Source organism: Drosophila arizonae, chromosome 3, assembly GCF_054131065.1.
Source record: "Drosophila arizonae isolate 15081-1271.41 chromosome 3, UAZ_ARI_1.0, whole genome shotgun sequence".
Lineage (NCBI taxonomy): Eukaryota > Metazoa > Arthropoda > Insecta > Diptera > Drosophilidae > Drosophila > Drosophila arizonae.
The window spans coordinates 32,020,814-32,046,851 of NC_142923.1; the positions used below are offsets into that span (position 1 = coordinate 32,020,814).

General features: G+C 36.2%; 1 protein-coding gene and 1 long non-coding RNA gene across 2 annotated transcripts in view; one reads left to right on the forward strand and one right to left on the reverse strand.

The window, feature by feature from the left end:
- Nucleotides 1–10,765, reverse strand: part of LOC149270094 (uncharacterized) — a 49,851-nt gene extending 39,086 nt beyond the window's left edge. Inside the window, exons 1-3 of the mRNA XM_089463595.1 lie at nucleotides 10,373–10,765; nucleotides 6,516–6,798; nucleotides 6,090–6,458 (exon numbers count right to left, since the gene is read on the reverse strand). Of these exons, the coding sequence (XP_089319721.1) occupies nucleotides 6,090–6,458; nucleotides 6,516–6,798; nucleotides 10,373–10,561 (841 nt within the window). The 5' untranslated portion in view covers nucleotides 10,562–10,765. The remainder of the gene's footprint in view (nucleotides 1–6,089; nucleotides 6,459–6,515; nucleotides 6,799–10,372) is intronic.
- Nucleotides 6,794–18,834, forward strand: LOC149270099 (uncharacterized). The gene is made up of 3 exons (XR_016268940.1): nucleotides 6,794–7,988; nucleotides 8,394–8,502; nucleotides 17,739–18,834. It is a non-coding gene; the product is annotated as an uncharacterized LOC149270099 (long non-coding RNA).
- Nucleotides 18,835–26,038: the final 7,204 nt, after the last annotated feature.

Genomic DNA, 26,038 nt, shown 5'->3' on the forward strand with positions numbered 1-26,038 from the left:
CCCATTTAGTATGGCTGAAATTTCAATTTCGATGTATTTAAAAATATAAATAAAATACCAAACTCATTTAATAAAATATAAAAATATTTTGAAACAATTAAAAAAGATAATATCAGTTGCACCGATCGGGATTCGAACCACAGCTTCTCGATCGAGCGTCATGCAGCTAACACACTAGGCCATCTCACTCCTACTAGTGGCGCTGGCGCTGGCGATCGAGAAGTCGCGGTTCGAATCCCGATCGGTGCAACTGATGTTAATTCTTTCAATTGTTTCAAAATATATTTATATTTTCATAAATGAGTTTTTATTTAATTTATATTTTTAAATACACCGAAATTGAAATTTTAACCATACTAAATGTTCGTTTTTTAAAGTTTGGTTATTCTAGTAGATTCTTAGAATCACATAAGCTGTTAGTTTGGTTTAGTTTTGCTAGATGGCGCTGCAGCTGTGAATCTATTTGAATTTTGCCAGGGCACCTATCAGAAGTGAGGTGGCGTAGTGTGTTAGCTGCATGACGCTCGATTGAGAAGTCGCGGTTCGAATACCGATCGGTGCAACTAATATTAATTTTTTTTAATTGTTTCAAAATGTTTTTATATTTTATAACCTGAACCCATTGAAAATGGGAAATCAGGGTATAATGGTTTTGTTAAAAGTATGTAACAGGCAGAAGGAGGCGTGGCAGACCCCACAAAGTATTGATCAGGGCGAGTCAGCTGAGTCGATTTGGCCCTGTCCGTCTGTCTGTCCGTCCGTCCGTCCGTCCGTCCGTATGTATGAACGCGTCGATTTCAGAAGATATAAGAGCTAGAGACAGCGCGCATATCAAGTTTATCATTAAAAATCGCTAACTCATCCCGATCTTTTTTTATCGATAAAAAACCTTATCGAAAACCAGTTATAAAATTATATCTTCTACACCCTTATTGCTAGAGTCTCCAAATTTTTAATGTATGCTTATATGCAATTTATACAATTTCGGTTTTTGTTAAAATTTACCCCCCACCCTTAAATTCACCCCCTCACCCTCACTTTTGTAAAAAGCGTATTTCAAATACTAGAGACTTGGGCTTTGGAATATACACACATATTCACCATATGATTACGCTCTAAAAGTTTAAGATCGTATGTCTACAAAAGAAATTATTTAACAAATAAATTCTCATAATATTGCCCACACTGCAGCGCAGCCCAAGCGCAGTCGCTGCTTACTGCGCAGTTAGCAGAGCGCAGGCTTATGCGTGCGTGTGGATGCATGTGTATGTATGTGTGCATAAAAGAAGTGCAGAATGATTAGAATATCAGCTTGGAGGGTTCAGGGTATCTCCTAGTCGAGCAGTCTCGACTGGAGCTTTCTTACTTGTTTATAAATGAGTTTTCTATTTAATTTAAATACATCGAAATTGAAATTTTGGCCATACTAAATGGGCATTTTTATTAGTTGGGCTCAGGGTAGTATCTAGTCGAGCACTCTCGACTAGAGTTTTCTTACTTGTTGTTGTTGTTATTTTTTAAGATAATATATCAATAGTAAATGAAAATGATTTATTTATTTATTTATTTTTTATTTATTTCTGAAAGCTATTGACAAAAACGAGAGTCAATTTAAATTAAAACAAGTAAGAAAGCTCTAGTCGAGACTGTTCGACTACGAGATCCCCTGAACCCTTCGAGCAACTGATATATCAATAATTATTCGCATATGCACACATACACGAACACACACAGAGATACGCACGCACGCATACACACGCATGGGCTGCAGTGGTGGCTTACTATGGGAACCTAATTGTTCAATTATCTTCATGAAACTTTCAGATTATGAATATAACATAGATATGCATTGCCAAAGCACAAATCCCTAGTATTTGAAATACGCCTTTTAAAAATGTGATGGTGAGGGGGTAAATTAGAGGTGGGCGGTAACCTTTGACAAAAATCGAAATTGTATAAAATGCATATAATTATACATACAAAATTTGGAGAGTCTAGCTTTAAAAATGTAGCAGATATAAATTTATTACTGGTTTTCGATAATGTTTTTAATCAACAATAGAAGTAGTAACTAAATTTGGGATGGGGGCTTGAGTTTCAATAGAAGCCTTAATAGGAGAAACAGATTTGGGACAAGGTGAAGGAGGATCTAGTGAATTAGGAGCCGACGACAAAACAGAAGCGCATGGGGAGGGAGGAGCAAGCGAATTAGGTGACGATACTATTACAGAAGGAGTCTCCAATTGAGAGAGAGGACTTTCAAAGCCATACTGATTTATTATTTCTTCATGTCACTGGTCAACTGCATAGAAATCTTCTTCAGTTTTAAAAATTGAGTCCTCACAGCACTATACATTTTAGAAATGTTTATCTGTTTTTCCAAGCAAATCGGATAAGACCAGCGTACGCCTCCACTACCAGCTTTAGTAGTAGTGTCATATTCACGCCCAGTAAGACCTGCACACTTAGTATGCATCATGTTATCACACAGCCAGCAACTTATAAATAGTGCTTAAGCAGAATCAACTGCCTGCCTGAAAGTGCAAGCTTTTTTGCATATAGATCACAAAATTACTGGATGTAAACAGAAATGTAAAAACCAAGAGAGGTATAAATGTGCTCAGAGCGAGCCCAAAAACAAACAGCCGTTACAGAGCGCAACGAAAATATATGTTGAGAGAGCGAGTCAACAACAAAAACAGCCGTTACAGAGCGGATCAAAGGTCCACAGCGAGAGAGCATACTTGCACAGCACGAAAATCAAAGATTACGAGAGAGGCAAATACAACAACAGTAGATAGTGAAAGCAATTAGCACACACTCACACTAAAAAACTTAGAAAGAGTAAACTGGGGAGAGCGCCAACAAATAGAAACACTAAAGCAAACATGCAAATAATGAAACTAATGAACCGACGCTGCACACAAGACTTCACAAATTAATAATAAACAAGTAAGAAAGCTCTAGTCGAGACTGCTCGACTACGAGATCCCCTGAACCCTTGGAGTAATAGCTATTTCAATAATTTTTCGCGTCTTTCAGCTTAAACAGAAACACGCACACACACACACAGGCAGGCATACATACACACACACACATACACGATCATTTACACACACATACACAAACACATACACATGCAATGAGAACATACTATGAGAACATAATTGTTTAATAACTTTTTTTGGGGACATACGATCTTCAAGAACCTTTCAGATTATGATGATAACACGGATATGCATGTATTTGCCAAAGCACAAGTCTCTAGTATTTGAAATACGCGTTTTACAAAAGTGAGGGTGACGGGTGAATATAGGGGTGGGTGGTAAATTTTAACAAAAACCGAAATTGCATAAATTGCATATAAGCATACATTAAAAATTTTGAGACTCTAGCAATAAAGGTGTAGAAGATATAATTTTATAATTGGTTTTCGATAAGGGTTTTTATCGATAAAAAAAAGATTGTTATAAGTTTCGATTTTTAATGATAAATTCGATATCCACGCTGTAATAACGGACATTTTAAAAAAATTTGAAGTCTTTAGCTCTTATATCTTCTGAAATCGACGCGTTCATACATACGGACAGACAGACAGACAGAGCCAAATCGACTCAGCTCGTCACATTGATCAAGTATATATACACTTTGTGGGGTCTGCCACGCCTCCTTCTGCCTGTTACATACATTTCAACACAACCATTATACCCTGATTTCCCATTGAAAATGGGTTCAGGGTATAAAAACACAGTGAACAACGGATCAAACCGTGCACAGGAAAAATATAGATATTTGCTATATTCAACCGAACCGCAATTATGTAAAATTTAATAAGAATATTTAATTAAGAAAACAAGAATAATTGCAGAACACAAAAGTAAACACGTCTGTTAATTCCCACGCAGCTTAATAAAACAATTATTTTCGTTGCAAATTATTGAAAGTTTCATTCGAATATGAGTCAGAAATGATTAAATTATGACTCGTGGAAGACTCTTTTATGATTAAACAAGTAAGAAAACTCTAGTCGAGAGTGTTTGACTAGATACTACCCTGAACCCAACTAATAATAAGTAAGAAAGATCTATTCGAGACTGCCCGACTACGAGATCCTCTGAACCCTTCGAGCAATAGCTGTTTCAATCATTTTTCGCGTCTTTCTGCTTACGCAAGACACACACACGCATACACACACAAGCATAGACACACACATCATACACACGCACACAAACCCACACAAACACACACACGCACAAGCACCCACGCCTAAACACGCATGGGTTGCAGTGGTGGCTTACAATGGGAACTTAATTATTTAATAACTTTTCTTGTGGATGTACTTTCTTCATGAAATTTGCATTTTTATACCCTGAACCCATTTTCAATGGGAAATCAGGGTAAAATGGTTTTGTTAAATGTATGTAACAAGCAGAAGGCGGCGAATATATATATATTCTTGATCATGACGACGAGCTGAGTCGATTCAGCTCTGTCCGTCTGTCCGTATGTTTGAACGCGTCGATCTCAGAAGAGATAAGAGCTAGAGACTTCAAATTTTTTTAAAATGTCCGTAATTACAGCGTGGATATCGAATTTACCATTAAAAATCGATAACTCATAACAATCTTTTTTTATCGATCCAAAACCCTATCGAAAACCAGTTATAAAATTTTATCTTCTACATCTTTATTGCTAGAGTCTCCAAATGTATGCATACATGCAATTTATGCAATTTCAGTTTTTGTTAAAATTTACCCCCACCTCTATATCCACCCCCTTACCATCACATTTGTAAAAGGCGTATTTCAAATAATAGAGACTTGTGCTTTGGCAAAAACATGCATATCTATGTTATATTCATAACATATTATATTTATATTCTGAAAGTTTCATGAAGATGGTCTATCCAGAAAAGAAGTTATTAAGCAATTATGTTCCCATAGTAAGCCAACACTGCAGCCAATGCGTGTTTATTCGTGCGTGGCAGACCCCACAAAGTATATATATTCTTGATCAGGGCGACGAGCTGAGTCGATTTGGTCCTGTCCGTCTGTCTGTCCGTATGTTTGAACGCGTCGATTACCGATATAAGAGACACTTCAAATTTTTTTTTAAATGTTCGTAATTACAGCGCGCATATCAAGTTTATCATTAAAAATCGATAACTCATCCCGATCTTTTTTATCGATAAAACCCCTTATCGAAAACCAGTTATAAAATTATATCTTTTACACCTTTATTGCTAGAGTCTCCAAATTTTTAATGTATGCTCATATGCAATTCATACAATTTCAGTTTTCGTTAAAATTTAATCTCCACCCCTATATTCACCCCCTCACCATCACATTTGTAAAACGCGTATTTCAAATACTAGTGGCTTTTGCTTTGGCAAATACATGCATATCCATGTTATAATCATAATCTGAAAGTTTCATGGAGATCGTATGTCCAAAAGTTATTAAACAATTAAGTTCTCATAGGAAGCGCACACTGCCGCCCATGCGTGTTTATGCTTGTGTGTGTATGTGTGTGTAAATGTTTATGTGTATGTGTGTGTTTGTGTGTGTGTGGGTGTATGTATGTATGCCTGTGTGTGCGTGCGTGCGTGTGTTTGTATGTGCGCGTGTTTCTTGTGTAAGCTAAAAGACGAAAGACGAAAGATGAAATAGCTATTATTCCAAGGGTCCAGGGGATCTCGTAGCGAGCAGTCTCGACTAGAGCTTTCTTACTTGTTTAAAGGTGCTTTCCAAAAAAAAAGTTAAAAAGCATATATGTATTAACGATCAAGACTATGTATACTTTATGGGGTCTTCCACGACTCCTTCTGCCTGTTACATACACTTAACAAAACCATTATACCCTGATTTCCCATTGAAAATTGGTTCAGGGTATAAAAATGTATGCGTTGAATAAATTTGTTCCAGGTGTCCGATGGCACATACATAGTGCTAAAATAGAGCTACAGATAAAAATCAAATTGATTTCTAAATAGCCAAATTTTTGTCAATCGGATTATAACAGATATGAATTGATCGATTAGAGTACTCAATCTTAATTACCCAATATATACATATATAAAACAAAATTACCTGTATGTGTTCTCATATGTCTCTTTAATAGACTAGGCCTATCAAATGCTTTTCCGCAGACTTCACAGGGAAGTAAGGCTCTTTCGTTTTTACCCATTCGTTTTTTCACTGGTCCGTATTGGTAGGTTTTAAAGTTAATTTTATTTTTAGATGAGATTGCAGTAATATTTTGTAATCCATATTTATTTATTTCGTCCATTGACGTAGATGAAGAAGCAGTTGAGCTGTCAATTGTGCTGTCATTAAGTGATAATAAAGAACCAGAAGAGTCACTCAAGGTTGACTTTTGCTCGTCCTCACTTACTGGAGGAGATAGTGGCAAATCTGGTGTTTTATGCATTAATGCTAATGACAAATCAAGGGGAGTATCTGGAAAAGTAGAATAGTAATTAAGGACAATTTTTTATTTTCCTTTTATGTAAATACCCTTTAAAATCGAGTTCATAGTTTCTCTATAGAGCGTGGAACGCACAGTCAAAAATATACTGTCTTCGGGGGGTTCCGGAATATAATATGCGACTAATTCTTCATACATTTTTATTGGCTTTATAACTTCATACAATGGATCTCCTTTAACCATCGAACTGATTATATTTACATTAGAGTCGAATGAACTGGCAATTTTAAGAAATCTTATCCAATTACAATGAATAACACCCTTTCCATAATTGTATGAAATTTCGTGATATAAACCGTGCCGATATCTTAGCTGAAAAATAAAGTGAATATGTATAAAATATTTATATTCTAAATTATATTATAAATATTTATAAATATTTAATTAACGATGAGTAAATACCGTAATAAGGGTATAAAAACACAAGAAAACTTTAGTCAAAAAGCCACAAATCAATACCGGTTAGATTGGAGTCGGTATTCAAAAAATAATAGAGGATAATAAGGGAACCGCAAATTAGTCTTTAAGTTATGAGTTTTTAGCTCTAATACTGTAGAACATTTAGTTTTTCCCAGCTTTGTCCCGCCTCCACTGAACATAGACACATAAATTATGGTCAGTTTCTAAGCAATTTTTTGAAGCTTTGAAGTTTTGAGTTGTAGGAAATATAAACGTTTAAGGTTTGCCACGCTCTGTAGATATATCCGCCATAGATCTTTGGTCTTGGGTGGTCAACCCGAGAATATATAGGAAATTTTAGCTTTCTTTAACTAATATGATTTCTGGCATATCGGAAAATGCATATAATACACCACACCCATTAAAACACCTTCCAAAAATCCTGATATACATCCAAAAGTATATTGTTAGTATATGTTAGAAAAACATTTCAGGTAAGATACATACTATTTCAAAACTTTAATCGAAACCTAAGCCTTTAGATATCGTGAAAGAAAGAGCAAAAATCGTTAAGGGGTATTCAAGAAAACTAGTGTTGTCAATGCTAAAACTTCTAAAAGCTGTTTAAACAATAAAGGACATCCTATAACGCATTAAATATTCCAGCAATTGAATTTTTGGTAGTTTAGTATTTTTGTTAACTTTTAGCCGTAGCTCCTAACTAAATATATATGTATGTATATGTATCAGAAGTACATAAGAACACACGTTCATTTAGATTTAAGTATATCAAATTAAATGCATCAACATTCTTTTTTAAAGTTCATGGGGTGATCACTCTCCCATGACGTTGGGAACTCTTAAAGATGGGCACAATGAATTTGAAAGAAGTTCTCACAGTTTTCTTTAATGCTTCAGAAGTTATTTACCACAGCCCTGTGAATGTTCTAAATCATTCATAAAATACACACATACATATATTTGTACATATGTATGTATATGCATATGTATGTACATATGTTTATAAAAATATTTTGCGAAGCGGCGATGCATGAACATTATTTTTTTTTAATGTGAAGCAATGTCTGGTAAATAGTAAAATAGTAAGTAGTAAAATAACTAAATAAATAAATAGTAAATAGTAGATGGTGTGATAATAATCGCCGTTGTGGTATTTTCTGAAGTTCTGATTTCTAAATTAACTTTATCATTGATATCCAGAGATTTAATAGTCGGAGTTGAAAATCAAATATATACTTATATGTATTTGCAAAAAAAGAATATATATAATAATAATTGATAGTACTTTCAGGAACTAATGTTCTATATTATATTCTTTTGAGAAAGTAAGAGCAAAATCCGAAAATATACATAGTATAACTGAATTTTGAAATCGTTTTTAATCACAAACATCAATTAGGAGATCAAGAGGAGTAGGAAAACTTGTGTGTATTGAGCCACAAGGCTTACCTATAAGCTTTAAAAGACAATTTGCACAATATTTGCAGAAAATAGGTTTTGGCGATGACAACAATTCGCTACTCCATTCAGCGGCGACTAACTGTAACATCCAAGAAAGAGGAGTGGCTTCAAATTCTGCTTGATATCACTCAAAAGGTAGTTATGTCAATCACAAATTAAACAAGTAAGAACGTCGGGTGTCACCACCTAAAGAATAACCATTCACATTATTTTTTTTTTTTTATCCTAAAGCCACTGAAAATGGGAAATCAGGGTATAATGGTTTTGTTAAAATTATGTAACAGGCAGAAGGAGGCTGACAAAGTATATTTAATCTTGATCTCGGGGATGAACTGAGTCGATTTAGCGATGTTTGTAAAAATGCATTTTCCGATATGCCAGAAATCATATTAGCTGAAAAGCTAGAGCCTTGAAATTTGGAATGTAGATTCGTGTTGACCAGCCAAGTCAACAAGCTACGGCGGATATATCTACGTCCACTGGAGGCGTGGCATATCGGATAAAGCTGTATCTCCTAGAGTTTTACAGCTAGAACTCTACAATTTTGCACATGAGCTTATATTATGATTGTATAAAGATAAAAAAATTATATGGCTAGGCCCACTAGGGACGTGACAAATCGGACGTGAAGATATAGTAATTTTTCAAATTCTGCTATATTCTGGGCAGTATTGATGCTAGAGACCTGGAATTTTGTGTAGTTATGGTAGATATATTTCCGCCCATAGGCGGCGTGGCAAACCGCAAAAGCTTATATCTCCTAAAGTACATGAGCTAAGTTACTAGTAACCTCCTCTATCGATGACCCAAACATAATTATTACGTCTGTAATTTTCATATTTTTTAGCGCAAGCATTCCTATTTTGTAGTTAGGTTACAGTTAGCTCGTTCTAAGAACTGACCAAAATGGTGTCTACGCCCAGTAGAGGCTTGGTCAATCGGGAAAAACTGAATTTTCTACAGTATTAAAGCTAAACGTAGCTACTAAATTGCTGATGGGATGTAGTTGGTAACGCCCGATTTCATTTATTGAGAGTAAATTTCCAAAATACTATTATGCTACATTCCAACTGATAGAACATTAAGAGTCTACGCCTACTAGAGGCGTGGAAAGTAGTGAAAAACTTCAAAAACTTCATCCCCCCAGGATGATGAGAATATAAGCTTTTCGCAGGGTTATACCCATTGAAAATGGGAAATCAGGGTTTAATGTTTTTGTCTAAATGTATGTAACACGTATAAGGAGGTGTGGCGTACCCCGATCAGAGACGAGATGAGTCGATTTAGTTATGTCTGTCTGTCCGTATGCTTGAACGCCTCGACCGTAGTAGTTACCGATTTTTTGAAGCAAACGATATCCGCGCTGTGTATACTTGCATTTTAAAAAACGGTCGAGGCGTTTTTATTATCGACTAAAAGCCTTTTCAAACTTAAATTATAAATTATATCTTTTACATCTTTAGATTTTTTGTATTTATGTTAACATTAATATTTAACAGCATCAATGATTTGGTATGGATTTCAATCAAATTATCAGTAAAATGATCTAGAAGTTTTATTAAATATTTGACAACTAAGAAAAAATGCAAAGTAACTTTAATTATTTGATTAAATTGGGTATCCAAAATCTACAACAAATTTGTAAAGGATATACGAAATACATACGTTCACAAATTTACATTGAACGTTTTTCTTTTTTTTTTTTACATAATTAATTCTCGCGCTTTTTTTATAGGATCATACACAACAAATTTCGAGTCTCTTGTGGGTTCTGTTTATGCATACAGATAGGGAAATATGGCTACACCAACTAAGCTCTTCCGGATCAGAAATATAAAAACCATACGAAATTCTGGTACCTGTAGACTCTTTGCTGATCAACCTTATTCTAGTCGCTGCGCTATATACAATAAATAATAAATAATTTTTTGGTTAATTTCTAATTTTAAACAACACTATTTTAAAATGAATTATTATTATTATTAACTGGCACAAGCGCACTTACATCATTTTCATCAGGATGCTTTAAGTTTTCAATTTTATCGGTACGAATAGTACCTTGAAACGGACAAAATACAGTTCCTTTTTTGATGTTAGTAGTTGCACACACAGTTAATACAAATTCTTTTTGTTTATTTGGTAAGGATATTCCGGTTAAAGATAATTCTTTTGGTATCAAAACGCATGATTCCATTTTAAAAAGCAATTAGCATTAAATTTTTTTAAGAAGAGAATAAATGTAAACTGCTAAATTATTTTTATATTTTACGAGTGACTCTGCGCACCCATTTCGTTCAATGTTCAAGAAATACTGCGAGATCAGGATCGCTTGAATCGACCATGACCTTCTTGATGAAAAAGTGCAAACACTTGAAATACCAATACCATTCAGATATAATATACTCACAAAAGACACTAGCGTTCTCATACTAAAAGTTGTCTTGCGGACCAGACCAGCAGACATCCAGAAAAAATAAGAGTCAGGCTCATTTAACTCAATGCTCCACTACGTTACCAAAACAAGATCAACATTACACAATGCTACGGCTATCAATTGATCTCAAACAAACCCGTCTTGAACGCTCTGGCACGGGTATAAGCACCTGTACGCGTTTGGCCACACGCATACATATATATATACTACTACACTTAAATATATATATATATATTGTTCTTATGTATTAGTTTGTAGGCATCGTTTGATGTATGTATGCATTAACAGGTAGCAACTTAACTTTACTCTAAGACGAAGACGACTCTTGTCGTCCATCACCTGTTGCCGTGTAACGTAAGCGAATGGCTTGTTATCATTAACTCAGCATTGCTAAATTCCCTTCCTTTGTTGTTTCTGTTTTAGTATTATTATTGTAGTTGTCTTAAGCTCAACATGCCGATTCGGGTTATAACTGGAGACTTTGAATGAAATTTCGGGGTGAGCGGCAACTACTCACGGCCATTGAGAGAACTCGCTTCAGCTGAGTAGAGCTGAGCTCTTTTCGACCCACCCTTCCATCTCTTTCTCCATAACATCTTGCCGACAATAAGTGGTTGCTTACTGAGTTACACTCAACGAGTTTACTTCGACTTCTGGATGGAACAGGTGCAAACACTTGGGCTGCAACTACTACCTCCATTCATAACTACTGTCGAGGACGTAATTTTACTCAAGTCCCGAGTCAAGATCCGGTTTTTTAGCTTGAGTCAAAGTGACATACGAATTTTTCTGTGTGGCTAAAGCTATTGCCATCTTTTTCACTACCTTATATAAGTAAAAAAAAATAGGTACGCCCATTCTCATACTCTACAGCAAATTGAAACGAGTATATTCATTTGTAGAAAAGAATCTTATGGCCAGTTATTTTTTTTTTATGTATATACATACATATGTATGTATAATAAAACAATAATTGAATATATTTATATGTATATGTATATGTTATGTATATGTATATGTTATGTATATGTATATGTATATGTATATGTATATGTATATGTATATGTATATGTATATGTATATGTATATGTATATGTATATGTATATGTATATGTATATGTATATGTATATGTATATGTATATGTATATGTATATGTATATGTATATGTATATGTATATGTATATGTATATGTATATGTATATGTATATGTATATGTATATGTATATGTATATGTATATGTATATGTATATGTATATGTATATGTATATGTATATGTATATGTATATGTATATGTATATGTATATGTATATGTATATGTATATGTATATGTATATGTATATGTATATGTATATGTATATGTATATGTATATGTATATGTATATGTATATGTATATGTATATGTATATGTATATGTATATGTATATGTATATGTATATGTATATGTATATGTATATTTATATGTATGTATATGTATATGTTTGTATATGTCCCATTGAATATGGGAAATCAGGGCATGTACATATGTATATTGGGTTTAGTGAAAAGTAGGCAGAAGGAAGACCTGGAGATTTCAGATTTACTGCGTATAAACATGTGTACATACGATGAAGACAAAGATTTTGTAATTTTTTAAATTTCAAGTACTAGAGATCTGTGCTTTAGACTATACACACATACATATACAATATACATATACATATACATATACATATTTACAATATGAAAGTTTCATAAACATAATCTAACTACTAGGTAAATTATTCAACTAATAACTTATCAGTGCAGAATGATTAGAATATCAGCTTGGAGGGTTCAGAGTATCTCCTATCGAGTATCGAGCAGTCTCGACTAGAGCCTTCTTACTTGTTATACCCTGAACCCATTGAAAATGGGAAATCAGGGTATAATGGTTTTGTTAAAACTATGTAACAGGCAGAAGGAGGCGTGGCAGACCCTACAAAGTATATATATTCTTGATCAGGGCGACGAGCAAAGTCGATTTAGCCCTGTCCGTCTGTCTGTCCGTCCGTCCGTCCGTATGTATGAACGCGTCGATCTCAGAAGATATAAAAGCTGGAGACTTGAAATTTTTTTTCCTAGGTCCGTGTATACCACGCGCATATCAAGTTTTTCTCTATATATCGATAACTACTCCCGATATTTTATTAGCGATTAAAACCCTTATCGAAGCTAGTTATTTAATTATATCTCCTACACCCTTAAAGCTAGAGTTTCCAAATTTCAAATGTAGAATTATATGTATTTTATATAATTTCGATTTTTGTTGTAATTTACCCTCCACCCCTATATCCACCCCCTCACCATCACCTTTGTAAAAGGCGTATTTCAAGTACTAGAGACGTGTGCTTTGGAATGTACATACATTTTCACCATATGACTACACCCTGAAAGTTTCATTAAGATTGTACGTCTAGAAATTAAATTATTCAACAAATAAATTCTTATAATGTTGCCTACACTACAGCGCAGCCCAAGCGCAGTCGCTTCTAATACATGCGTGTGTATGTATGTGTGTCGAAAAGAAGTGCAGACTGATTAGAATATCAGATTAGAGGGTTCAGGGTATTTCCTAGTCGAGCAGTCTCGACTAGAGTCTTCTTACTTGTTATACCCTGAACCCATTGAAAATGGGAAATCAGGGTATAATGGTTTTGTTGAAATGTATGTAACAGGCAGAAGGAGGCGTGGCAGACCCCACAAAGTATATATATTCTTGATCAGGGTGACGAGCTGAGTTGATTTGGCCCTGTCCGTCTGTCCGTCTGTCCGTATGTTTGAACGCGTCGATTTCCGAAGATATAAGAGCTAGAGACTTCAAATTTTTTGTAAAATGTTCGTAATTACAGCGCGGATATCGAGTTTATCATTAAAATTCGATAACGCATCCCGATCTTTTTTTATCGATAAAAAACCTTATCGAAAACCAGCTATAAAATTATCTTCTACACCTTTATTGCTAGAGTCTCCAAATTTTTTATATATGCTTATATGCAATTTATACAATTTCGGTTTTTGTTAAAATTTACCCCCCACCTCTAAATTCACCCCCTCACCCTCACTTTTGTAAAACGCGTATTTCAAATACTAGAGACTTGTGCTTTGGCAATTACATGCATATCCATGTTATAATCATAATCTGAAAGTTTCATGAAGATCGTATGCCCACAAAAAAAAAAAAAATTAATTAAGCAATTAAGTTCTCATAGTAAGCGCTCACTGCCGCCCATGCGTGTTTATGCTTGTAAGTGTATATGTATGTAATTGTTTGTATGCGTGTGTGTGTGTGTGTATATGTGTGTGTGTGTGTGTGTGTGTGTGTGTGTGTGTGTGTGTGTGCGTGCGTGTTTCTTGTGTAAGCTGAAAGACGCGAAAAATTATTGAAATAGCCAAGGGTTCAGGGGATCTCGTAGTCGAGTAGACTCGACTAGAGCTTTCTTACTTGTTTAATTTTATTTTAGAGTATAATAAAAACTGGATTGTCATACACTTTTACATATTTGTATTATATGATGATTTTGTTTAATAATTTGTATCTAAAAGTATGTGCTGTAAGCTTCATGTTAAATATTGGTAAAAATTGTTTTTTTTTTTTTTCAAAAATTTCGGTCTTTTTTCTATAGTGCAGTATAATTATTTTATATTTATGCACATACTAGCTGGCCCGGCAAACGTTGCATTGTCCTATCCATTATTTCTAGGTAAAAAAATTTTGAAAGCTATTTTGTTCACTCTGATTAATTTATTAATTGGATTTTATTCAAGTACCTTGTGGTAAACGACATTCTTCGTTTTTGGGTCAGGTGCAAGAACAAATAATGCGGATGGTTTGCCAACACGTGAGCATGCCATGTACAATTGACCATGAGAAAAACACACATTTTCTAGATTGAGGCCACAAATAGTCAAGGATTGGACCTGTGATTTGTTGATCGTCATGGCGAAGGCAAGACGAATCGGGAATCGAATTCGTTTAAACTCAAAGAGCATATCTGTTGGGATCATCGCAATCCTTGGAATAAGAACTTCCTCATCTTTAAATTTTCCTTTGATTATCGACGCGTGAATCACATTGCTTATCAGTTTTCTTATCACCAATCGCGTTCCATTGCCCAGTTTTGGTTGGTTTAAATTTCTAAGCAAGATAACTACCGAGCCAACCTTCAGTTGTAAATTGTGCAGTGGTAAATTAGGCACATCCAAGGAGTTCAAAATTTCAGTTGGATAATTAGTGGCTTCTTCTTCGTAAATAAAATTCGCGTAAATGAATATACTCTTCCGAACGCAATTTAGCTTGATTAAAAGGGATGAAAGTCAGGCGCTCCGTTTCGATTTTAACGTACATGTCAACGCAGTATTGTTGAAGCAGTCGACGAAATCACAAAAAATAATTGTCAGAATTTTCACGAATCATCAAACGATATGCGTAATAATTTATCGAACTAACCTTCTTGGTAGTTTCCTCACCTGAAACAAATACAGTAAAAATTGTATTTTAGAACCCCTAATTGGTTTGTGTGCGTTCATGTGTGCGTTCATGTGTTCCAGCTGGCTCTAAAGCAGTCTTAAACAGCCTGACCAATGCATGATGTACATGAAGCATGTTGAGCTATCGAGACTTGTCGAATAGCTTTAAATTATTAAATGATTGAATTTACTTAATGATTAGTTTATTAGCGATTATTAGAGTTTATACAGCTTATGTGATAGACGCGAGCAAGCGACTAGACTGTCAAGCTGTACGCTACTATGTATGTAATAGTCAATCTAACACTGCATCTGCTTTAAACAAGAGTTAATTGCATACTAATTTCAATGTACGCGAGCCGGTTGATTAAGCTGAGCCGCTGCGTGGGAGAAAGAGACAACGCAAAAGAGAGTGCGCAATCTCAGTTACAAATTCTCTTAAATGCTAACATATTCTATGAACTGCCGCTCTTAATTGCAATGAAGCGATGATTGCTGAGCCCAACAAAGCATTTGCTGCAAATCTTGGAGAATTGCTCTTTTCATAGCTGTGATTTCTTCATTTGACTTACAAACAGTTCTTACAGAAATCTAACAAACTACATTATTCCAAAAATTTTTTTTTTTTTTTGCAATCAAAGAAAATAAAGTTTCTGACGTAAATTACCTTAGATGTCGGATTATATCCGTCTTCTTCAATAATTTCCGCCCCATTTCCGTCATTTGAAAACAGTCATTGTATTTTTAAGTGCTCGCTAGAAAATGTCGTGATTCTAATGCTTCGCCATAAAGCAGGGAACGCTATGGCTCTGGTGGCGGAACCATTAATGGCAATGTCACTTTACAACTAAGGCAGCACAAACCGGGCGTTTCACCAGCAAACTTCAATGTTAACAAACAACGTCCATTAGACCAATGCAAACTAAAGGATACAAGGTGTAGTCGGTGCAATCATATCGAAACGCTGTTCGATTCAAGTCAATACTTTAACCATTTCTTATTGCCGTTTCACGGGCTGCCTCTCTTCAAATTAAGGCCGTTCTTTTCTGCATACTAGCGCGGCGCTCTGCGCGGGCGGATGGACAATCTTCATGAAGCTAACATAGCATGTATTTGCCAGAGCCCAAGTCCCTAGTATTTAAAATACGCCTTTTGCAAATGTGATGGTGAGGGGGTGAATATAGGGGCGTATGGTAAATTTTGATAAAAATTTTATAAAACGCATATAAGTATACATTTAAAAGTGGAGAGTCTAGTTTCAAAGATGTAGGAGATATAAATTTATTACTGGCTTTCGGTAATGTTTTGAATCGATAATAAAAAACAGGGTTATCGATATTTAAAGCAAAACTCGATAAGCGCGTGCTATACACGGTTCTAGGAAAAAAAATTTCAAGTCTCTAGCTCTTATATCTTTTGAGATCGACGCGTTCAAACATACGGACAGATGAACAGGGCTAAATCGACTCGGCTCGTCGCCCTGATCAAGAATATACATACTTTAAGGGGTCTGCCACGCCTCCTTCTCCCTGTTACATACATTTAAAAAAAAAATTATACCCTGATTTCCCATTGAAATAACAAGTAAGAAAGTCTCTGGGCACAATTGGTAATGCTGAGGCCAGAGCATGCCAAATGGTAGCCCAATTTAAGAGTGCCTGCAATAGGAGCATGTTACGTCGCAAGCAGTTCACGCGACAACAAGATCCTACGTATTGGTGGAATGCACAAATAGGTAAGATTCGAGGCAAATGCATCGAGGCGAGAAGAAGCTATCAACGGCCTCGCGGTAGGTCTACGTCTTTTGAGAAACAATTAGCTTACCAGGCAGCTAGAAAACAGTTGAAGAAGGCCATTAGGACAAGTAAAAGAGAATGCCTCTTAAAGTTGTGTGACTCAGCCGAATATGACCCTTGGGGCAGAGCATTCAAGATAGTAGTTAAAAAACTATACGCAGGTAAACAGGTGCAGCCTATCGCTTGGATCGCTTGGAGCTTAAATCGATTATGGAAACGTTCTTTCCAAAAAGATTAAGCTCCATTCATGCCCCTGAGTCCCAGTCTGCTGTCTCCTTATAATGAGCGTTATTAAATCCGTCATCCTCTATGCTGCGCCCATATGGTCAAGAAGGCAACGCCGAGCTACAGCCGGGGCATTTGCGCCACCTACAGACTGAGCGCAATCAGAGTCTGCTGCGCGTTCAGAACAGTCTCTGACGACGCGGCGCTCTTCATAGCCGGCATGGTGTCTCTGGAGGACTTAGTCGCCGAAGCCGTGGAATGGAATGCACACGAGCCTATACGGAGGAACGATATCAGAGCGAACATCATTGCACGATGGCAAAAAAGGTGGAACAGCTCAACTATAGGGTGGTAGACACATACACTCATTCCGGAGCTTGAGCCATGGGTAAACCGCAAATACAGCGAGGTTAACTTTTATCTTTCACAGATTCTCTCGGGATATGGATGCTTTCGGAGCTACTTGAAGCGCTTTAGCCACGAAGAAACTGACGAACATGCTTGCTGCGGACGAGGCCTGTTGGAGCCCGCCAACCACGTCTTATTCGAGTGTAGACGCTTCCTAGAGGAGAGGCGTTGTCTGGAAGAAGCAATGGGGCGCTCCATTAGAGCGAACAACATGGTTAACGAAATGCTAGAATTGGAGGCAGTTTGGAAACTTATAAGCACTTTCGCGGCCACAATTATGATGGAACCTCGCAGGATCGAGCGAAGACCAGCTGTCCCAGGCTAAGGGATGGTAAAGTGCTTTCGAAGCAATGCTTTACGGCCGTCCCGAAAGCATCGTGTGCTACCCTTAGCCAGCTAAACACATACTGTATTATATACGTAAATTGTTAATAAACGAATATAAAAACAAGTAAGAAAACTCTAGTCGAGAGTGCTCGACTAGATACTACTCTGAACCCAACTAATAAAAATGCCCATTCTGTATGGCTAAAATTTCAATTTCTATGTATTTAAAAATATAAATGAAATACAAAACTCATTTAATAAAATATAAAACTATTTTGAAACAATTAAAAAAAAATAACATCAAAACTAAACGAAACTAACTGCTGATGTGATTCTAAGAATCTGCTAGAATAACCAAACTATTAAAAACGCACATAAAGTATGGTTAAAATTTCAATTTCGGTGTATTTAAAAATATAAGATAAATAGAAAACTCATTTATGAAAATATAAAAATATTTTGAAACAATTAAAAAAGTTAACATCAGTTGCACCGATCGGGACTTGAAACGCGACATCTCATTCGAGTGTCATGCAGCTAACACACTACGCCACCTCACTTCTGCAAGTGGCGCTGGCAAAATTCAAATAGATTCAAACAAACATACCCCTATTTCTAAGTTTACATATATATAGTATTTAATATAGAAGACTTACGGCAATACTTCTTTTTGTATAACAATTTTCATGTATTTATTAACATAATTATGTTTTCATTTTATTAATAAAACTAAACCTAATATTAAAACAAGTAAGAAAGCTCCAGTCGAGACTGCTCGACTAGGAGATACCCTGAACCCTTCAAGCTGATATTCTAATCATTCTGCACTTCTTTTATGCACACATACATACACATGCATCCACACGTACGCATAAGCCTGCGCTCTGCTAACTGCGCAGTAAGCAGCGACTGCGCTTGGGCTGCGCTGCAGTGTGGGCAATATTATGAGAATTTATTTGTTAAATAATTTCTTTTGTAGACATACGATCTTAATGAAACTTTAGAGCGTAGTCATATGGTGAATATGTGTGTATATTCCAAAGCCCAAGTCTCTAGTATTTAAAATACGCTTTTTACAAAAGTGATGGTGAGGGGGTGAATTTAAGGGTGGGGGGTAAATTTTAACAAAAACCGAAATTGTATAAATTGCATATAAGCATACATTAAAAATTTTGAGACTCTAGCAAAAAGGGTGTAGAAGATATAATTTTATAACTGCTTTTCGATAAGGTTTTTTATCGATAAAAAAAGATCGGGATGGGTTATCGATTTTTAATGATAAACTTGATATGCGCGCTGTAATTACGGACAATTTAAAAAAAATTGAAGTCTCTAGCTCTTATATCTTCTGAAATCGACGCGTTCATACATACGGACGGACGGACGGACGGACAGACAGACGGACAGGGCCAAATCGACTCAGCTCGTCGCCCTGATCAAGAATATATATACTTTGTGGGGTCTGCCACGCCTCCTTCTGCCTGTTACATACTTTTAACAAAACCATTATACCCTGATTTCCCATTTTCAATGGGTTCAGGGTATAAAAAATTATAAACAAAACACATTACCAAACAAGTAAGAAAGCTCTAGTCGAGACTACTCGACTACGAGATCCCCTGAACCCTTGGAGTAATAGCTATTTCAATAATTTTCCGAGTCTTTCAGCTTACACAAGAAACACGCACACACACACACACACACACACACACACACGCACGCACAGGCATACATACACACACACACACACACATACACAAACAATTACATACATATACACACACAAGCATAAACACGCATGGGCTGCAGTGTGCGCTTACTATGAGAACTTAATTGTTTAATAACTTTTTTTATGGACGTACGATCTTCATGAAACTTTCAGATTATGATTATAACATGGATATGCATGTAATTGCCAAAGCACAAGTCTCTAGTATTTGAAATACGCTTTTTACAATAGTGAGGGTGAGGGGGTGAATTTAACAGTGGGGGGTAAATTTTAACAAAAACCGAAATTGTATAAATTGCATGTAAGCATACATTAAAAATTTGAAGACTCTAGCAATAAAGGTGTAGAAGATATAATTTTATAACTGGGTTTCGATAAGGTTTTTATCGATAAAAAAAGATCGGGATGAGTTATCGATTTTTAATGATAAACTTGATATGCGCGCTGTAATTACGGACATTTAAAAAAAAATTTGAAGTCTCTAGCTCGTATATCTTCTGAAATCGACGCGTTCATACATACGGACAGACGGACAGACGGACAGACGGACGGACGGACAGACGGACAGACGGACAGACAGACGGACAGGGCCAAATCAACTCAGCTCGTCGCCCTGATCAAGAATATATATACTTTGTGGGGTCTGCCACGCCTCCTTCTGCCTGTTACATACATTTCAACAAAACCATTATACCCTGATTTCCCATTGAAAATGGGTTCAGGGTATAAAAATGACACCTCAAAAGTCTGCGTACATTTTAAGTTTCCTGCGAACACCGCTGGAATTTGTTAGTTGTTAGTATCTTGTAGGATACCCTTTTTGTTTTAACACCTCAGCCAGACGGCGAGGCATTGACTCAACCAGCTTTTTAGTGTCCTCTGCAGTTATTTTGCCCCATTCTTCCATCATGACCTCCTTCAGCATGTTCTTAGACCTTATGGTGTGCTGCCGAATCCTACGCTCGAGTAAGTCCCATAGATGCTCAATAGGATTGAGGTCTGGGGACTGGGCAGGCGTTCGGAGTTGGCTTTTTACATTGTAAAGTAGCCAGAGCTTTACATTGTGGGCTGTATGCTTCGGATCATTGTCCTGTTGGAAGCAAAATTCGCCCTCCAGGTGCAATTTTTGGGCACTCTGATGCAGATTCTCACTAAGAACTTTTATATAATCCTTATGGTCCATTGTTGATTCTATAAAAGAGAGATTTCCTACGCCACTAGCCGCCATACATCCCCACACCATTACACCACCTCCACCATGCCTTACTGTAGGCAATAAATTTTCCTTATCCATGGCTGTTCCGCTTTTTCTCCATACTATTTTCTTTCCTTTTATGCCAAATAGGCAAAACTTGCTCTCATCTGAGAAAATTACCATTTTCCAGAAGCTAGAAGGCTTGGAAATGTGCTCATTGGCGAAGTCCATACGCTTTTTCCTGTTCACCTCTGATACATGTGGCTTCCTACGTGCAACGCGGCCATGATAGCCCGCTTTTTTCCAAGTGCGTCGAACGGTTTCCTCATTAACAGTTTTGCTCATTGGCGAAGTCCATACGCTTTTTCCTGTTCACCTCTGATACATGTGGCTTCCTACGTGCAACGCGGCCATGATAGCCCGCTTTTTTCCAAGTGCGTCGAACGGTTTCCTCATTAACAGTTTTGGAGAAACGTTCTGCAACTTCCAGACGTCCTTGGTGAGCAGATATCATTGGATTTTGAGGTACCAATTGGACAATACGTTTTTACTCTCGTATATTTCTTTTCCTTTTTGCTCAATGATGAAACGCGTGCCAAATTTCTTTTCAAAGTGATAGCAAATTAGGCAAATCAGCGAAGAGGAATTAAAGAAACATTTAAAAACTAACGGTGATCGTGAATTCCAGCGCTGTACGTAGCAAACTTAAAATGTACGCAGACTTTTGAGGTGTCATTTTTTGGTAATGTGTTTTGTTTATAATTTTTTTTAATATTAGGATTAGTTTTAATAATAAAATGAAAACATAATTATGTTAATAAATACATGAAAATTGTTATACAAAAAGAAGTATTTCCGTAAGTCTTCTATATTATATACTATATACATGTAAACTTAAAAATAGGGGTTTGTTTGCAAGTGTACGCAGAGTTCTGCGAGCAAGTGTATGTGTGCACACGCATACGATGCTGTTGTAGCTGCTGCACGTGCGTTTGTTAATTGGCAAATATTTGATTATTTTTTATTAATTTTTAACTGAACGGAATTTAATGAAACTTTCAGCATATGATCTACATATTATATTGAATATTTGAGAAATTTAAAAAAATGAAAAATCATTCACAATTCGCTATAGTGGCATCTGACTTGAACATGAATGTTTTTACTCGATAAAAACATAACGGGATGATTTATCTAATTTTAAAAGCAAACTCGACGTCCGCGCTGTATATACGGTCATTTAAAAAAAAAATTGAAGTATCTAGCTCTTATATCTTCGGAAATCGACGCGTTCATACATACGGACAGACGCACAGACGGACAGGGCCAAATCAACTCAGATCGTTGCCCTGATCAAGAATATATACATTGTGGGGTCTGCCACGCCTTCTTCTGCCTGTTACATACATATCAAAAAAACCATTATACCCTGATTTCCCATTGAAAATGGGTTCAGGGTATAACAAGTAAAAAAGCTCTAGTCTAGCTCGACTACGAGATTCCCTGAGCCCTTTGAGCTATATCAAAAATTTTTCGCGTCTTTCAGCTTACACAAAAAACACGCACACACACACACACACACACACCCACACTCAGGCATACAGAGTTCGAGTTGCGTTTTCGTGGCGTACGGTCGTCGTCATCGTCACTAGCTTGATCTGTGTTTTTCCCTGTGAAAGTGGAAAGAACTATAGACAACGTGGTTGCTGTGGGCGCGACGCACCCAGCGACGGAAAAACTATCAAAGACTTACTTCGCGGCGGTCTCGCGGAGTACCCCAGTGGTACAATCCGGTGGTGCAAGATAGGGGGGCAATAGCGTCACTGTTTTTGGCGTCAGGGCTTTCCTCTTTCCCTTTCTTTTTTTTAAGCGCGAAAAGATTTGTCACATTAGGCGTCACATTTGTGCAAATAAAAAAAAATCAGGTGCTGAAAATTGCAGCGGACAATCAGCTGCTCACTAACTTTGGTGAGTTGCTAAGTCTCAGCAAAGACAGCAACCTAGCTGCTGGTGTGAGCTAGCATTTATTAAAAGTAGTGCATACTTTCGGGCTCTCGCTGTAGTTAAGACTAGACATGTAGAACAAACTTTTTCAACACCGAAAAAATGCGCTGAGGAGACCGGACAACTTCGTACTTGGTCGGCTCGGTCTTCTGAGGCTCAAGCAGTGAAAATAAGGCAAGACAAAATCAGTGCGCTGCGACTGCTGCCTCGATATGCACGCATTACCTAATGAAGCACGGCTATGCGCTCTTTTTCCCTTACTCACTCTCTCCCTCTCTTTATGGTCTCTCTCTATGGTCTTTCGAATAGCAGCAGCGCACAGAAATTAAAAATTGTTCGCGACAATCTCAGCTCGTTCCTTATGAGTGAAGGGTATACCGAAATTTGTAAAGCGTTCGCCACGCTCATACAAAATGTTAGCGTTTTCATGATTATTTCTAAGAAGGGTATGAAATCGTTGGTGCTCATAAAAATATGATTTTGCGACGGGCATGCACACACACACTCTCCCTTGCTACATGTACTATGCGCATTTGTATGCCTGTGTGCGTTACTCTTGTTTTTGCATTTGGTCGGTCTTGGGAAGTGATCACATACATACATACATATGTACATATATACATTTGATTGTGTGTATGTGCATGTACGTATTCATGGGACATGAGCATTGGCGTGGGCCTACCTCAACTTAGAATTGTGTAAACGATTTTAGATTCGAATTGCAGAGGCGCGCTTTTACAATATTTAATCAATCTGTTTAATAATATTTCATAAATTTAATAAATAGAAAACAAAAAATTTAATATACATATGTATTAACAACAAAACAATAAAAACAAAGATATTTTAATAATAAGAGTGTAAATGTAAATGTAATGTAAATGTAAATGTAAATGTAATGTAAAAGTGAATTTATATGTACATATGTACATATGTTTGCACGCTCAAGCCAGTTGCGTACAAAAATTAAAGTTGGCGACAAACCCATTTTCGTCCATTGCCCTTCTCATTGAAGAATATACCAGACTGTTGAAAGAGCTTAGAATTTTTTAGAATATTGTTATTATCTGTATAAAGGGTATAAATGAGTATGTTTTTACTTACACGATATACAGTATGTCCATTAATTGTTTGCAAATAAAAAAAGTCGTACAAATTTAACTTTAACATCATATTTTATTAGGAAAGGCACTTTTTCTCAGAATTTTTTTTTTACATTACTTTAAAGAAAATAAATAACGAAAATAATAAGAATAGCAACAAAACATACAAAATAATTCAAAACAAAATAAAACAGCAAATATCGGCTGTCCATTAATTCTTTGCAAAATGCAAATATTAGTTGAAAGAAGACGGGAAAAAACTAACGGGACATCAAAATTAAATACGGCTCGTTGGGTCTATTTTCACAAGTCTTCCGCGAATTCATTCGTTATAATAAAGTCGTGGGATCACTACTATTTTTCATAAAATTTGAATTTTTGCAATGCCTGGTAAACGCACCGATGACAATTTGATACAATTAGTGCATTTTAATTATATGAAAGGAAAAACCATCAAGGAGTTAGCTGAAATGTTTAATATTAAGCTTAGAACAGTTTATAATATTATTAATCGGGCAGAAAAAGAAAATAGACTGGAGCTAAACAGCTCTAAAGGCAGACCAGCAAAGCTCTTTCGACGAGATTGTTCTCAAATTCTTAAGACAGTGGAAAACAAACCACACACAAGTCTCCGGGAGTTGGTGACGGACATTAGGTTAAACCTTCAAAAGACAGTGTGTCGCGAGACTGTGAGAAAAGTTCTTAATTTACACAAATACTCCTCACATGTGGCAAGAAAGAAACTGTTGCTGTCTGCTGTAAATATTGAAAAACGTCTGACCTTCGCAAGACTTCATATTGACTGTCCTCCTAACTATTGGAATAATGTTATCTTTTGCGACGAGACAAAGATAATGTTGTTTTATAATGATGGCCCAGGAAAAGTTTGGCGGAAACCCAAAACAGCCCTCCACGCCAAAAACATTGTAACTACTGTTAAGTTTGGCAAGCTATCAGTGATGATGTGGGGCTGTATTTCTTCGAAAGGTGTGGGAGAGCTGAGAATATTCGACGATATCATGACGAAGGAATTTTATTTGGATATTTTGAAGAACGAATTGACAAAAAGCGCGCACAACTTTGGCTTCATTAATCCTGAAAACCCCAGCAAACGAAACACAAGTCACTGCTGTGTCGCACTTGGCTTCTTTATAACTGCAGCAAAGTTATTGACACCCCACCCCAAAGCCCGGATATCAATCCGATTGAGAATTTGTGGGCTTTACTAAAGAGAAAAGTCGCCAAACGGAGCCCTAAGACGAAAAATGAGCTTATTTATTTATTTATTTATTTATTGTTACCAAAAATTAATTCTATGTAACAATTTCTTTAAGCCAGAGCGACAAAAGCCTTCAGGCATTTTTACATTATATACATTATTTGCTTTATATATATATATACATTATTTACATTCTATATACATTATTTACATTTTATATATTATAGGTCTATATTAAGTTTTTTGATTATTTTTATAAAATTTTCTATGTTTGATTTGTTGGGTTTGGAGATGAGGATATTGAGTGTGGGAGAATTAAGGGATTTGCAGATATTGATTACGTGTTGGCAATGGAGTTGTAGGTGTTTTGTTGTTAGGGTGTCGCTATTGCAAAAAGGGCAAATAGGAGCAGGTGTTTTGTTGAAAATATATTCGTGAGTTAGTTTTGTGTGTCCTAGTCTGAATCTTGTGTATTTTATTGCGTGTTTCCTATTTATTTTAGTTGGAAAATATGTGGTTTCTCTTGCAGGTGTAGTAGGCCCTTTATTTAATTTCTTTATTTCTTAATTTCTTGATTTACACACGTCTGCTATTGTTCACACCACTAACCAGAGAACACATAGACTAGACATCTAGAACAAATTTTTTCACCGACGAAAAAATGCGCTGAGGAGACTACACAACTTCGTATTTGCTCGGCTCAGTCTCTTGAGGCTCAAGCAGTGAAAATATTGCACGACAAAAT